The sequence below is a fragment of the Salmo salar genome, chromosome 19 (assembly GCF_965601325.2).
Source record: "Salmo salar chromosome 19, fSalSal1, whole genome shotgun sequence".
Classification (NCBI taxonomy): Eukaryota; Metazoa; Chordata; class Actinopteri; order Salmoniformes; family Salmonidae; genus Salmo; species Salmo salar.
This window is the reverse complement of record NC_138309.1, coordinates 28,314,112-28,327,517: the sequence shown is the minus strand read 5'-3', so window position 1 is coordinate 28,327,517 and position 13,406 is coordinate 28,314,112. Positions and strand designations below refer to the sequence as shown.

Sequence of the window (13,406 nt, the reverse complement as noted above, 5' to 3'; positions counted from 1 at the left end):
AACACGGCGAGTTGAGTTGATGCCAAAGAGCTCCATTTTGGTCTCATCTGACCACAACACTTTCACCCAGTTCATTGGCAAACTTCAGACGGGCATGTATATGTGCTTTCTTGAGCAGGGGGACCTTGTGGGCGCTGCAGGATTTCAGTCCTTCACAGCATAGTGTGTTACCAATTGTTTTCTTGCTGACTATGGTCCCAGCTGCCTTGAGATCATTGACAAGATCCTCCCGTGTAGTTCTGGGCTGATTCCTCACCGTTCCCATGATCATTGCAACTCCATGAAGTGAGATCTTGCATGGAGCCCCAGGCCGAGGGAGATTGACAGTTCTTTTGTGTTTCTTCCATTTGCGAATAATCACACCAACTGTTGTCACCTTCTCACCAAGCTGCTTGGCGATGGTCTTGTAGCCCATTCCAGCCTTGTGTAGGTCTACAATCTTGTCCCTGACATCCTTGGAGAGCTCTTTGGTCTTGGCCATGGTGGAGAGTTTGGAATCTGATTGATTGCTTCTGTGGGCAGGTGTCTTTTATACAGGTAACAAGCTGAGATTAGGAGCACTCCCTTTAAGAGTGTGCTCCTAATCTCAGCTCGTTACCTGTATAAAAGACACCTGGGAGCCAGAAATCTTTCTGATTGAGAGGGGGTCAAATACTTATTTCCCTCATTAAAATGCAAATCAATTTATAACATTTTTGACATGCGTTTTTCTCGATATTTTTGTTGTTATTCTGTCTTTCACTGTTCAAATAAACCTACCATTCAAATTATAGACTGATCATTTCTTTGTCAGTGGGCAAACGTACAAAATCAGCAGGGGATCAAATACTTTTTTCCCTCACTGTACATAAATCTCTTTCACAATGTGACGGAAACTTGAGCAACACTGCAGACTTTGGAGGAAATAGGCAATACATTACTCCCTCATTAACTGAAAAGGAAATACCACACAGTCAAAAGTGCACAGGCACGTTAAAATGTAATTCCTCTCCTCCTCTGCGATTGAATGGAGGGAGTAACGGAGTAATGTTTACTCTCCTCCTTTTCACCTTCTGCCTTATGTTTGTCTACGTCCCAAATACCATCCTACTCTCTATGTAGTGCAATACTTTTGACCAGGGCCCATAGGGAAGCAGGTAATACATAGGCGCCCAGGTCAAAGGTAGTGCACTATATAGGGAATAGGGTGTCATTTGAAACGTAACCTCTGTGAGTCATTGGCCTGGCTAGCCCTCGCCTCACACATCTCCGAACACATTCCCCATGCTCACATTGGGTACTGATTTAATATTTCTAATGTTTAGTAATAAGGGCATGTGCTTCCTGTGGCGTCTGCCAACAGAAGCACACGGCCGACCACCAAACTCACCATGTCTACATCCCAAATGGCACCCTATTCCCTATGTAGTCCATTACTTTTGACCTTTTGACTTTAGGGCTCTGGTCAAAAACAGTCCATTGTATTAGGAATAGAGAGGCATTTGGTACGCAGACCATTTCAATCACTGTCAGTAATGGGAGACAGGAGACGGGTTTGCCCGCCGTTGAAAACAACCACCAGTCATGTCCTCTGGCCTCAAGAGGCTGTCAGACTGACAAGATAATTACTCTTTACATGCTATGCCCTCTGCAGCCTGCATTGACGGTAACTCAAGTTGAATAAAATGACGCTGTTCCTCACATTCAGAGTGTAGTAGTACAACCTTTTAATACTGACAGAGGTCAAAGTGTGTCTCTCGGGCGCTTGTTTTGGGAGTGGCACTTTAAGTTCCAATGCTGTGTTGTAAGCCACTAAAGTCCCTTAGCGGAAGTGAAAAGGTCCCTGTCCAGTGTCAGAACAATGAAAAGAGTGGAATGTTGCGAGTGAATGAAAGAGAGAGAGAGAGAAATAGAGAAAGCGCACTCTAAGCTCCCTCCAAACAGAGTAGATCTACATCCCAAATGGCACCCTATTCCCTATATAGTGCAGTACTTCTGACATGGCCCATCAAAAGTAGTGCACTATAAAGGGAATAGGGTGCCATTTACACACATAGTACAGCCCTGCTGTGGGGCTAAAGAACACACTGCTATTGTCACTGTGTAATCCCCCTCCAACATTCACCACAGTCCTCTCATAGTGGATGACACTATCACAGACCTGAAGTGCAGGTTCGGAAGAAAACAGTTCCTGTGTTTTACTGTCTGCGTACCAAGTGGCCCATAGGGCTCTGGTTAAAAGCAGTGCACTTTTTAGGGAATAGGGTGCCATTTAGGATACATGCACTGTTTGGCGACTGAGAGGGTGTTTTTGTGATGAGATTATGAAGTAACAACAAGAGACTCTGAGGAATCAAGAGAAATATGTAAATTCTTCATGTATTTGATACGGGGGAACGATAAACGAAGGGAAATCCTGTGAGACATGAACAGTCTTTTTGGTGTTGTAGAGATTGAAATTCACTCACACACACACACAACGTGACACAGCAGATTATATCAGCGTGGTGTAAGAAGAAGAAGAAGAAGTGTATCGCTAAGATGTAAGGAACTGCTTCAGCAGCAGACAGATAAATACTGCTCTGTTTTCGTTCCGCCGCCCTCGAGATTGCATTTCTTTTATCGAACCCACATCTGCACAGACTGTTAGCCAGACGAGATTGAATCATCTTGGCGGGGATCGAGAAATAATACATCGCTCTTGTTTTTCAGCAGCACATATTAGGTTTGCTGTTTTTGTATGAGAAGAGAGGATTTGAAGGGAATATGAGTTGGCGAAGAGTAAAGAAGCTGGTCTGTGACTGACTCACTGACAGTTTTAGTGGAGCGGTAGGGGAGAGCATATGGCAGACTGTTGAGTGACATTAACATGAGAGACTTGTCTGTCAATGCATCATGGGGAAAATGTGGATATGCAACAGAAAACTGTATTGTGAAATAGATAATGGTTGCATCCCAAATGCCAACCTATTCCCTATATAGTGCACCATTTTTTACCAGGCCCCATAGGAAAGCCCATAGGGCTCAAGTGAAAAAGTAGGGCACTATATAGGGAATAGGGCACTATATAGGGACAGTTCATGATGTGATACATGCAGAAGGGTAATAGTGGTCCTGACCTGCACTGTGTGCACTCTGAACCGGAGACGCTTGTCTTGATGTCTTCATGGGTCGTTCGCTACACACACACACACACACACACACACACACACACACACACACACACACAGAGAGAGATAAGGAGAGAAAGAGACCTATGAATTATGTTGAATCACGATATAAGAGATTAAATAAAAACCTGGGGCACTGTCCTTGAGTTAGGGTTGATACATATTAGTAAAAGCCGTATAGACGTATAGACAGCCATACAGTATGGTTGGGCAGACTGACATAGAGGAACATGTTAACATGATGGCTGTTAGGAGCAGTCTGTTCCCATAGTAAGTCATCCCATGTTCATTCCAGTCATCGTGCATTCATTGAGATGGTTAATTGTAAACTCAAGCAAACACAGTTAGCACAAGATCTCCACAGAGTAGGCTGAAATGCAAAGGTCAACTGCAGCCAAATCAACCTATAGAGGCAGCCATTTTGGAGAATAAATGGAGATAATAACAGACCCCTTGTGCACCCTATTTCCCCCTGACAATGTTCTGTTAACCTAGGCTGGCTCAGATGGCTAAAATTGAGAGCTAGTTTATCTGCTATTATCTTTTTCCACTTTGGCTGGGGCAGCCTGGGCTTATCTCAGAGAACTCAATATCCCAAGCCGCCTCACTTCTTCATCTTCTTGCTTACCTGAGAGCCTCGTTGGTGCCACTAGTGTTTGGGGACTTTAAAAGTGCATGCTGAACAAGACCAGTCAAGCTGGCAATCTGTTGCTCCATAGCCTTCATTCGCTCTCTGCAGGAAACATCAGAAAATCAAGCTTTTAAAAATGGGGCATACTAGGAGGTGGCATTTTTTACATTTAAGTTAAAAAGTATTTTTTAAGTTAGGAGTTACTTCCTAAATACTACCTGCATTGTTTCCATGCCAGATGTGGTTGCTTAGAAATCAAATTAGCGATATAAAATTAAAAACACAAGGAGTAAGTCATGTACTGGATATTGAGAATAAAAGTTAAATTTTATGAATACTTTTATAAATACTTAATTGATTTGTCAAATAGGGGCTTCTGCTATATAAACAACAGTTAAATGCTTTTAAAGCAATATCTGGCCAAAAGTGTTTCAAGCTGTCAAAATACTGTGCTAAGGTAGTGAAGGCTCCATTCAGGCAAAAATAAACTTTATATCACAGCTTATACGGTGTAATAAATACAACCGCTTTAGAATGCCTGTTTTGCCCTCCCGGAGTCTGCCTGGAATAGTCTAGAAAAACAAGAGTGGGCCAGTCTGAATTTATGAATACAAGACATGGCTGTCTAGTAGATTTAGCCCAGCGGTTGAGATGAGTTGGACCTTAGTGGGCACATTGTGGATAAAACAATAGACTGTGTCACTGGTGGCGGGCGCCTGGACGAGAACGAGAAGACAAACTCATCAATTCTCATATTACTCTGGCAGGACCGGCAATGTGAAGAAAACCAAGCACAGGGTTGAATAGGGATCCTTATGCTTTGTGATTGCTTGTTGACCAGTGAGGCTCAGACATAGAGGAGCACTGTCTTTTCACATGTCATCACATATCTAATGGCACGGGAGGGGAGGGGAGGGGAGAGTGCTGGATGGGGCTAGATGAGGACAAGAGAAATGACTGTGATCCTGATAGTGCTGTATATTGCGTCCAGGCAAAGTACTGTAGAGAAACAGACACTTAGCTATGTCTCCCCCGGGGCACTGAAATGCAAAGCCAAAGAGAAAAGTTTCTTGTGCCTATATAGCCATTATAGAGCACTGTGCTTATACGGAATAGTCTTTGTGCATGTAAGTACAACTCATGCTTGAAGGCCACTCTGTAGTTATAGAGTATAAAGTAAGGGAAAAAACGACCCTGTTTGTTATACATGAAGTACCTTTCCACAGAAATTCCTTTACTCCTTTTTCCCAGACCCATTTAAGATGGGAACGTCCCAAATGTATGTTACATTTGAGTCATTTAGCAGACAGTCTTATCCAGAGTGACTTACGGGAGCAATTGGGGTTAAGTGCCTTGATCAAGGGAACATTGACTGATTCTTCACCTAGTCGGCTTGGGTATTCAAACCAGTGACCTTTTGGATACTGGCCCAACGCTCCTAACCACCAGGCTACCTGCCTATGCGGGCCCTGGTCAAAAGTAGTGCACTTTAAAGGGAATAGGGGGCCATTTGGGACACAGCCATGGTGTTTGTGCCATGCAGGTGGTCCTAGTGATCTGTTCCCCCTGATTCGGCTTTCAGGAAGCCCAGGTCTTATTCAACCTGGACAATATTTGCTTTGGTTTTCCTGAGCAGTACACACATAGCCCCCTCACCCCCATAGCCATCCGGTCTAATGCATTCCAATGAAACCACAAATGATTGTATGGCTGGAGTATGTCCCTCACGCCCTCTCCTGTGTTTGTGTGTTCTGTCCTTCAGTGAAACAGAACAAGCCAAGTTGAAATAGCCGCAGAGATAACTGCTGGAGTGCAGGGCTAACAGACGATGAACACAGGCATGCAGACAGAGAGTTATTGATATACAGTCTGGATACGGGGCTTGAAGCGCTATTCCATTACTGCATTGGCCTGGTTTACAGAGTCAACTATGTAGCACTGAGTAAACCAGCCCTCTTTAACTCTTCACTCCAAGGTTTTAGGACTAGGACTAGGAATAAGCTATTCATATCAACAGAGCTGGTCACACACACGGCCCTAATTGATCTAGATGAAAGACAATAACTATATTCATAACCATAATACAGTGTTATAGCCCACTGTGCTAAATGTGATGACCTTGACAGGACGTGCTAAATGTGATGACCTTGACAGGGCAGACCAGACACACAGTGTGTGTGTGTATCTGTGAGACAGGGCAGACAACTGAGATGTCTCTGCCCTGCAGTGGTGATGATGAGACACAGTCTGAGCTAAGATTAAAACAGAGCAGCCCACGGTTACTGTTAGGGTGGTAGAAGGATGCAGTGTTAGTTCATCTATGTCCCCATGCAGTATCATACCCTTTCACTGAGCCCCCGCCCCACCTCAGGTCCCCCGGGTTGGCTTACCGTGTCTGGGGGTCGTTGGCTGGCGGGATAGGGCCGTGACCACCCTGGAGGTCTGGGACAACTGGAGACGCCATGCTGCTTCTGCTTTTCACCACTTCCTCCTTCCTGAAGGACTGGCGAACGGGCGAGGAGCGCTCTTGGGGAATGCCGCTGGGAGGGGGTGGCGCCCCGTGGATGTCAATCATCCTCACCTCTGCCATCCTGTGGGGTGAGGGGGGTGGGGTCTTGGAGCCCAGCGTAGGCAGCTGGCTGTCTCCGTACTTCCTGGACTTCTGGCGGTAGAGTGACGGTTGTTCCATGGCCTCGGTGGGGCTGGGCCCGCTGTAGGAGCCTGTGGAGCGGATAGAGACACGGTGGTATCCAGCCAGGCTGCCATGGTCCACAATGTCCCCAGCAGGAGGGTGCCCTCCATGGGCAAGGCCGTGGCCCATCCTCCCCTCGTTGAGGAGCAAGTATGGGTCGGCATACAGCCCCTCTCCACCCCTCAATAGGCTGGGACTCATAGCACTCAGGTCCTCGTCGGGCTTGACGTCCCGCCTCTCCAGGATGGCGCTGGGGCAGGGGGACTCGGATCGTGCGGGAGGGGTGGCGTTGGAGATGCGCTCCCGTGGCATGGTGGCAGTGCCGGGCATGGACCCCGGGCGCGGGCCGAAGGGGATCCGGGAGGGCGAGGGGGGCAGGGAGTGGGCCGTGGGTGGGGACAGGGAGCCCTGCATGGGGTGGTGTGGAGGGGGGCCCATGGAGAGCTGTCGCATTGGGGGGTGCTGGCCATCTCTGCTGCCATACATCACCTCTCTGTGCATCTGGAGGAAGAGTGGAACCAAAAACACCAAATCACGTTATTACTACGTTACACTTACGTTAGTTGACCATGTTTACCAAACGTTGTCGAGTGTCAGAGCCCTCAGGTAGTCGGCCATGACACCTCCGTCTGAGCGTCTAGAGCTCTGGTCTGTTGTATACCCTGCATCTCTGGAGAGAGGTCACCAAACACACCATGCTTGCATCCCAAATGGCACCCTATTCCTTATGCCCTTCACTAGGGCTCCAGTAAAGGTAGTGGAATAAATAGGAATATGGTGGGTTTGGGATGCAGACCATTATGCTCTAAGCCAGCCAGGATGGTTAGTTTTCATGTCTAGAGAAAAAGAATGTCGCATCAGCACATTCTCAGAGTGAGAAAACATCTTAAATCCTGCTAAGGCCACAGGGATACTTTCCCCCCCATCAATATTTTACTAAGATTTCACAGACACCCCACATTGCCTATACCCTTTGGCTTATAAAATATGATTTGACATGATAACAAGTTTTTTTGGATAAGTGTTTTGGATAAAATTCCCCTCACAAGCAGGATATTCACATTAACTTTAAAGCTAGGTGATTACCTTGATGGTTACGTACGTGTGTATATAGTGTGGCTCAGTTGGTAGAGCACGGTGTTTGCAACGCCAGGGTTGTGGGTTCGATTCCCACGGGGGACCAGTACGGGGAAAAAAAATTATGAAATGTATGCATTCACTACTGTAAGTCGCTCTGGATAAGAACGTCTGCTAAATGACTAAAATGTAAATGTAAATGGTTTCTTTAAGGCTCATACTAGCTTGTGAGCTCAATTGCCACTGGTTTCTGATAACAGTGTGCCTTTTAAAACAACCAGCATGTGAAAACACAGAGAGAATGATTTCAACTATGTGCCTACAGGCAGGAAAGAAGTCTCTGGTAAATTAGCAACAGGTTCCGTCGTCTGACACAAAACAGCAAAACAAGCAGCTGGGACTGCATTGAACCACACATAAAGGACCCCAGAGTACCTGTGGACAAACTATGATATCACTTCATTCAGCTACAGCTGGGTTAAAGGAGAGGCATGACTGGAGCCGATTTAGGGAGTTAAAAGTCAAAACGTGGAGGGCAGAGAGTATGCGGAGATCTTTACACAGAGGAATGCATGGTTAACTCACTGCCAGGTTGTGAGAGTGAGTTTATTTCTTCCCTATGCACTACTTCTACTGTGGTTCAGTGGTTTTTGTGGTCAGCCACCTGCTTTGGTGGAAGTAAAATGTATGGTCTAACCTCAATGTAATTATCTAATCTGTTGCGACCCTGCTATTTGTATACAAGCGTGAAAGTGTTCACAACTACCTGTTTAGTGTGTCAATACCAGCAATCCCAATATTATGCTCTCAGAAGTCATGTTTTGTACACATGGCCGAAATGGTGGCTATTGGAGCTGTTTTGTATCCAGTGCTTTCTTCAACTTGGCTACTACTGTGATCTCACTCGCCGTGTTTTGTTGTTCGTAATCGAATAATCCACTTTCACCCCCCTGTTATCTTTAATTCATTATGAATCCCACTATTTAAATGATTTCATATGGTGACTGTTTGATTCCCCACCTATGACCATAAAGAGTCAGACAGTTCAAATTTGCTCCTGCCAAGGTGGTAGTCATTGTATAAGAGAAAGAGATATTGCCCATAAACCGACATCATAACAATGAAAATCCTTATTATCTCATCCAAGGACTGCAGTGGAGACCAATACAAATACAATAAGTCTCACTACTTCTCCATCAGAACTCCTGATTCATGTGGGTGTGTATCTAGCCTGGTGCTGGACTCTAATAGCCTCATATGAAACTGGATTGAGCTGACTTTATGAGACCCTCCTAGACATACTGTCCTTCTAATGAGAACCTTAAGGAGGCAGTGGAAAGAGAGAGGTCTCGGAGCCAAAAGTCCACATGAGCCAAACTCAAACCAAATGTTCCCCATTTTGCCGCTAGTTCTCCTCACATCTTCAGATGTGTTTGTTTATTTATTAAAAAGGCAATGTTTTATATGTCTGCGGACAAACCTGGACCTCCTGCCTTGTAAAGTCACGCTATTGAAAATGCAATGTGGTCTTTCAAGAGGATGAAAGGAATGCATAGTTTCAGGTATAACATCTGTTTATGATTGACAAGCCATCACAAACAGCATAGAACAGCTGTGCTCAACTTCATACAACTACGTACCTGTTGCTTTTCCTTTGTTAGGACATATATGCAGTACTATGTCCACCTTGTAATAATCCTATCAAACCAAAACAGTTTTAACATTGCGCATTTCCATAAGAGATGTGTGAAAATATTTGACTTCGAAAGTTTTTGAACTCCGTCGCTCGTGCTTTCCATTTCTCTCTATTACATGTTGTGCCACCGCCTTTGAAAAGAAGATTCCCGGCCAGAATTACCTTTAACATATTTATAGAAAGTGTGTTTTCACTAATCAACCAATGAGTTTGTTGGCTGTGGCTCCAGCCCAGTCGGAGTCTTTGTTCAATGATACAGGCTTTTCACCTCTCTCACACACATCAGCTGTCACCCACTCCACTGCTGTTCACATTTAGAAAGAACCATTCACTAAACACTTAAATCGTTTCTGAAACACAAAAACATGATGGTATTTTATACAATATATATTACATTGACAATCTTTAGAATCCCCCTTTGAGATTTAGATCGTTTTTTTCCACAAGCACTGCTTTTGAGGGCCTAGTTTCATCATAATACAATGGCCTGAATGTGTAACCCCTACAGGAATCCAGCCAGAGTTTGGACTTTTTTTGTCACACACAACCTGCTTTCGGAATGACTGCCAGCGTTGAGAAAAGGAAGATATGAGACTACCTTAAACATCTAAAGTGGAACAACCATTTCAGTCACGAGTGCAATAAGTCCAAGTCACAGCAATAGTTTAGAAAAATGTCTATTATTTATATTTGAGAAACATAACATTATTTAATCAATGAATGTACATGCAAAAACATAGATATTGAAACAAACAATTAACCTGTTGGGGCTAGGGGGCAGTATTTGCACGGACGGATAAAAAAACGTACCCGATTTAAACTGGTTACTACTCTTGCCCAGAAATGAGAATATGCATATAATTAGTAGATTTGGATAGAAAACACTCTAAAGTTTCTAAAACTGTTTGAATGGTGTCTGTGAGTATAACAGAACTCATATGGCAGGCCAAAACCTGAGAAGATTCCATACAGGAAGTGCCCTGTCTGACAATTTGTTCTCCTTCTGTGGCATCTCTATCAAAAATACAGCATCTCTGCTGTAACGTGACCTTTTCTAAGGCTTCCATTGGCTCTCAGAAGGCGCCAGAAAGTGGAATGACGTCTCTCCAGTCTCTGGGCGAAAAACAGCAGGAGATTTTGTGAGTGGTCAGGCTGAGAACAGTGACACTGGAGATGCGCGTTCATGTGAATTCTCCATGTTTTTCTTTCCCTCTTTGAATGAATACAATGTCGCCCGGTTGGAATATTATCGCTATTTTCCGAAAAAAAATTGCATAAAAATTTATTTTAAACAGCGTTTGACATGCTTCGAAGTACAGTAATGGAATATTTTGAATTTTTTTGTCACGAAATGCGCTCGTGCGTCACCCTTCGGATACTGACCTGAACGCACAAACAAAACTGAGCTATTTCAATATAACTATGCATTATTTCGAACCAAAACAACATTTGTTGTTGAAGTAGAAGTCCTGGGAGTGCATTCTGACGAAGAACAGCAAAGGTAATCCAATTTTTCTTATAGTAAATCTGAGTTTGGTGAGGGCCAAACTTGGTGGGTGTCAAATTAGCTAGCCGTGATGGCCGGGCTATCTACTCAGAATATTGCAAAATGTGCTTTCACCGAAAAGCTATTTTAAAATCTGACACCGCGATTGCATAAAGGAGTTCTGTATCTATAATTCTTAAAATAATTGTTATGTTTTTTGTGAACGTTAATCGTGAGTAATTTAGTAAATTCACCGGAAGTTTGCGGTGGGTATGCTAGTTCTGAACATCACATGCTAATGTAAAAAGCTGTTTTTTGATATAAATATGAACTTGATTGAACAAAACATGCATGTATTGTATAACATAATGTTCTTGGAGTGTCATCTGATGAAGATCATCAAAGGTTAGTGCTGCATTTAGCTGTGGTTTTGGTTTTTGTGACATATATGGTTGCTTTGAAAATGGCTGTGTGATTATTTTTGGGAGGATACTCTCCTGACATAATCTAATGTTTTGCTTTCGCTGTAAAGCCTTTTTGAAATTAGACAATGTGGTTAGATTAACGAGAGTCTTGTCTTTAAAATGGTGTAAAATAGTCATATGTTTGAGAAATTGAAGTTATAGCATTTTTGAGGTATTTGTATTTCGCGCCACGCGATTCCACTGGCTGTTCCACTGGCTGTTGCAAACGTCCCACCTTGCCCAGGGAGGTTAAAAAACATTTTTTACCTGCAATAGAGCATGCTGGGAAATATGATAATGATGGGTGCGGTTTTGGTTCAACTCTGGTTATTAACACCAACACTGGGGTTCTTTTACATATATTACTGCAACCACCAACCACAGGAGGACTCAGGAGCCCGCTCTCAAGGAGTGTAGACAGCTCTGCTAATCATCAGATGGGGGAGGATAGGATGTAGGGGGCCCACGTGGGTAAATGGTGGGCCCTGCCTTGGGTAACTGATTAATAAAACATTTTAAATACACGTCATAATAAATAAATGTGACTGGTCAATTGTGTGAGTCAGGGCCCAACCACAGTAGCCCGCTCTCAATGTTCAAAAATAATTCAGCCACAGAGGATCAATAGTTTTTAAAAAAGACCTGTGGATGAAGTTTTATCATAAGCACATGCAGGTATCAGGTATCTGCAAAATAACACCAACATAAAGGGTCTTAAAATGGTGTTGGGCCACCACGAGCTGCCAGAACAGCTGCAATGCGCCTTGGCATAGATCCTACAAGTGGAACTAAACCATTCCAGGAAAATGCACACCACACTATAACATACATGTATCCCTCGTTTACTCAAGTGTTTCCTTTATTTTGGCAGTTACTGGTATGCCTACAGTCAGGAAGGCCGCAGTTTGGGCAGTATGCGTTCCAAATGTGCAGCTTGTTATGTTGTGGCCATAGACAGATAACCCATAGAAGGGTTTTGTAACCTCTTAGCCTGGCAATTTGACTGTTAAACTCATGGGTACACTAGCAATGGCTGCCAGTCCTGACTTGAATGGGAACTGCCATCTATGGATTATATTTCTATGGTTGGTTGCGGCTGCCGGTTTGCCTTTAGCAGATTTCAAAATACAAATCGCAGGGAAGACGTAGTTTGGAAAGCAAATGCCTACTGCTGAGAAGAGAAGACTAGTCTGTCTGTAGAACCGATATAAAACATTTTTCTCAACGACTGCCACTTTTTTTGCGAACAGCAGCACTGTTTTTCAAAGTACCTCATCTTGAGATATTGACATACTGTCTCGTAGTGGCAAGCATATCGGCCATCAACGTGAGTAGCCTATGGTTTCATCTTCATCATTAGGTGAGTCAGTGTGCCACTGAAAATTGTATTTAGTAGCCTACTGTAGCCTATGATATACTGCATATGTCCTCCTAATATTGTATATTGTACAATCTGTGTGTCGCTTCATTGGCCTGAGCTATTGTTTGTTTGAATTCAAGACCATATTGATCTCAGTTTGTCAGTCAGAGTAGGCACTAATTTCAGTCTTTTGTGTGGTATTACAAAAGATTCAGATGTCTTCGATCATGTAAATGATGTAGAATTGAATGAAATTCGTTTTTTAAAAAAGGCTGATTTCTGGACCTGTAAAATAAAACTAAGCCCCAGGGCCTATGACTTATTAATCCGGCCCTGTTTACAGTGTTAATTTAACTCTTGAATCAACACAAGAAATGTTACACTGAAAAATCAACACTAGTTAAAACTGGGCAATTTGCTGTGTGTTATGAAATGGGACACATCTGCAGGTTTCCATACATTTCAAGAACCTTTTAGAATTCTGAAGAACTGTAGATGCCACGTCAAGAACCCCACACTTAACTCAAAAGGTTCTTTATCGGGCGAGAGTTCTCCAAGGAACCTTAAGAGCTGAGGAAGAACCATTTAAGAAGCTTTATTTTTTCAATGTAGATAGATGACCCTACGCAGTGTTTTGCTGCTTTCTGACTCTGAACATTACAAACAACACAGAGGATCCTTTGGCCTTGAATAAAACAGTGATGCATAAATAGGCTACTTGACTGTCAGGCATGTGTGGCTTATGTGTAGTGGAAATTATGTGTTTTATTCCAGTCACCTCTGTTACAACTCCCTGATGTAAATGAAGCCTGACTGGATGCAAGCTTACTGATTAACTGTTGCACACACAC

The 13,406-nt window shown here is 43.6% G+C and overlaps 1 protein-coding gene across 21 annotated transcripts in view; it reads right to left on the bottom strand.

The window, feature by feature from the left end:
* Window positions 1–13,406, bottom strand: part of LOC106578639 (sickle tail protein homolog) — a 204,755-nt gene that overhangs the window by 19,421 nt on the left and 171,928 nt on the right. For 20 of the 21 annotated variants that reach the window (XM_014157659.3, XM_014157648.3, XM_014157649.3 and 17 more), the window contains 3 exons: window positions 6,171–6,973; window positions 3,778–3,882; window positions 3,099–3,157 (listed from right to left, as the gene is read on the bottom strand). In XM_014157659.3, coding sequence (XP_014013134.3) covers window positions 3,099–3,157; window positions 3,778–3,882; window positions 6,171–6,973 — 967 coding nt within the window. The remainder of the gene's footprint in view (window positions 1–3,098; window positions 3,158–3,777; window positions 3,883–6,170; window positions 6,974–13,406) is intronic. The other variant, XM_014157653.3, reaches the window with a different exon arrangement.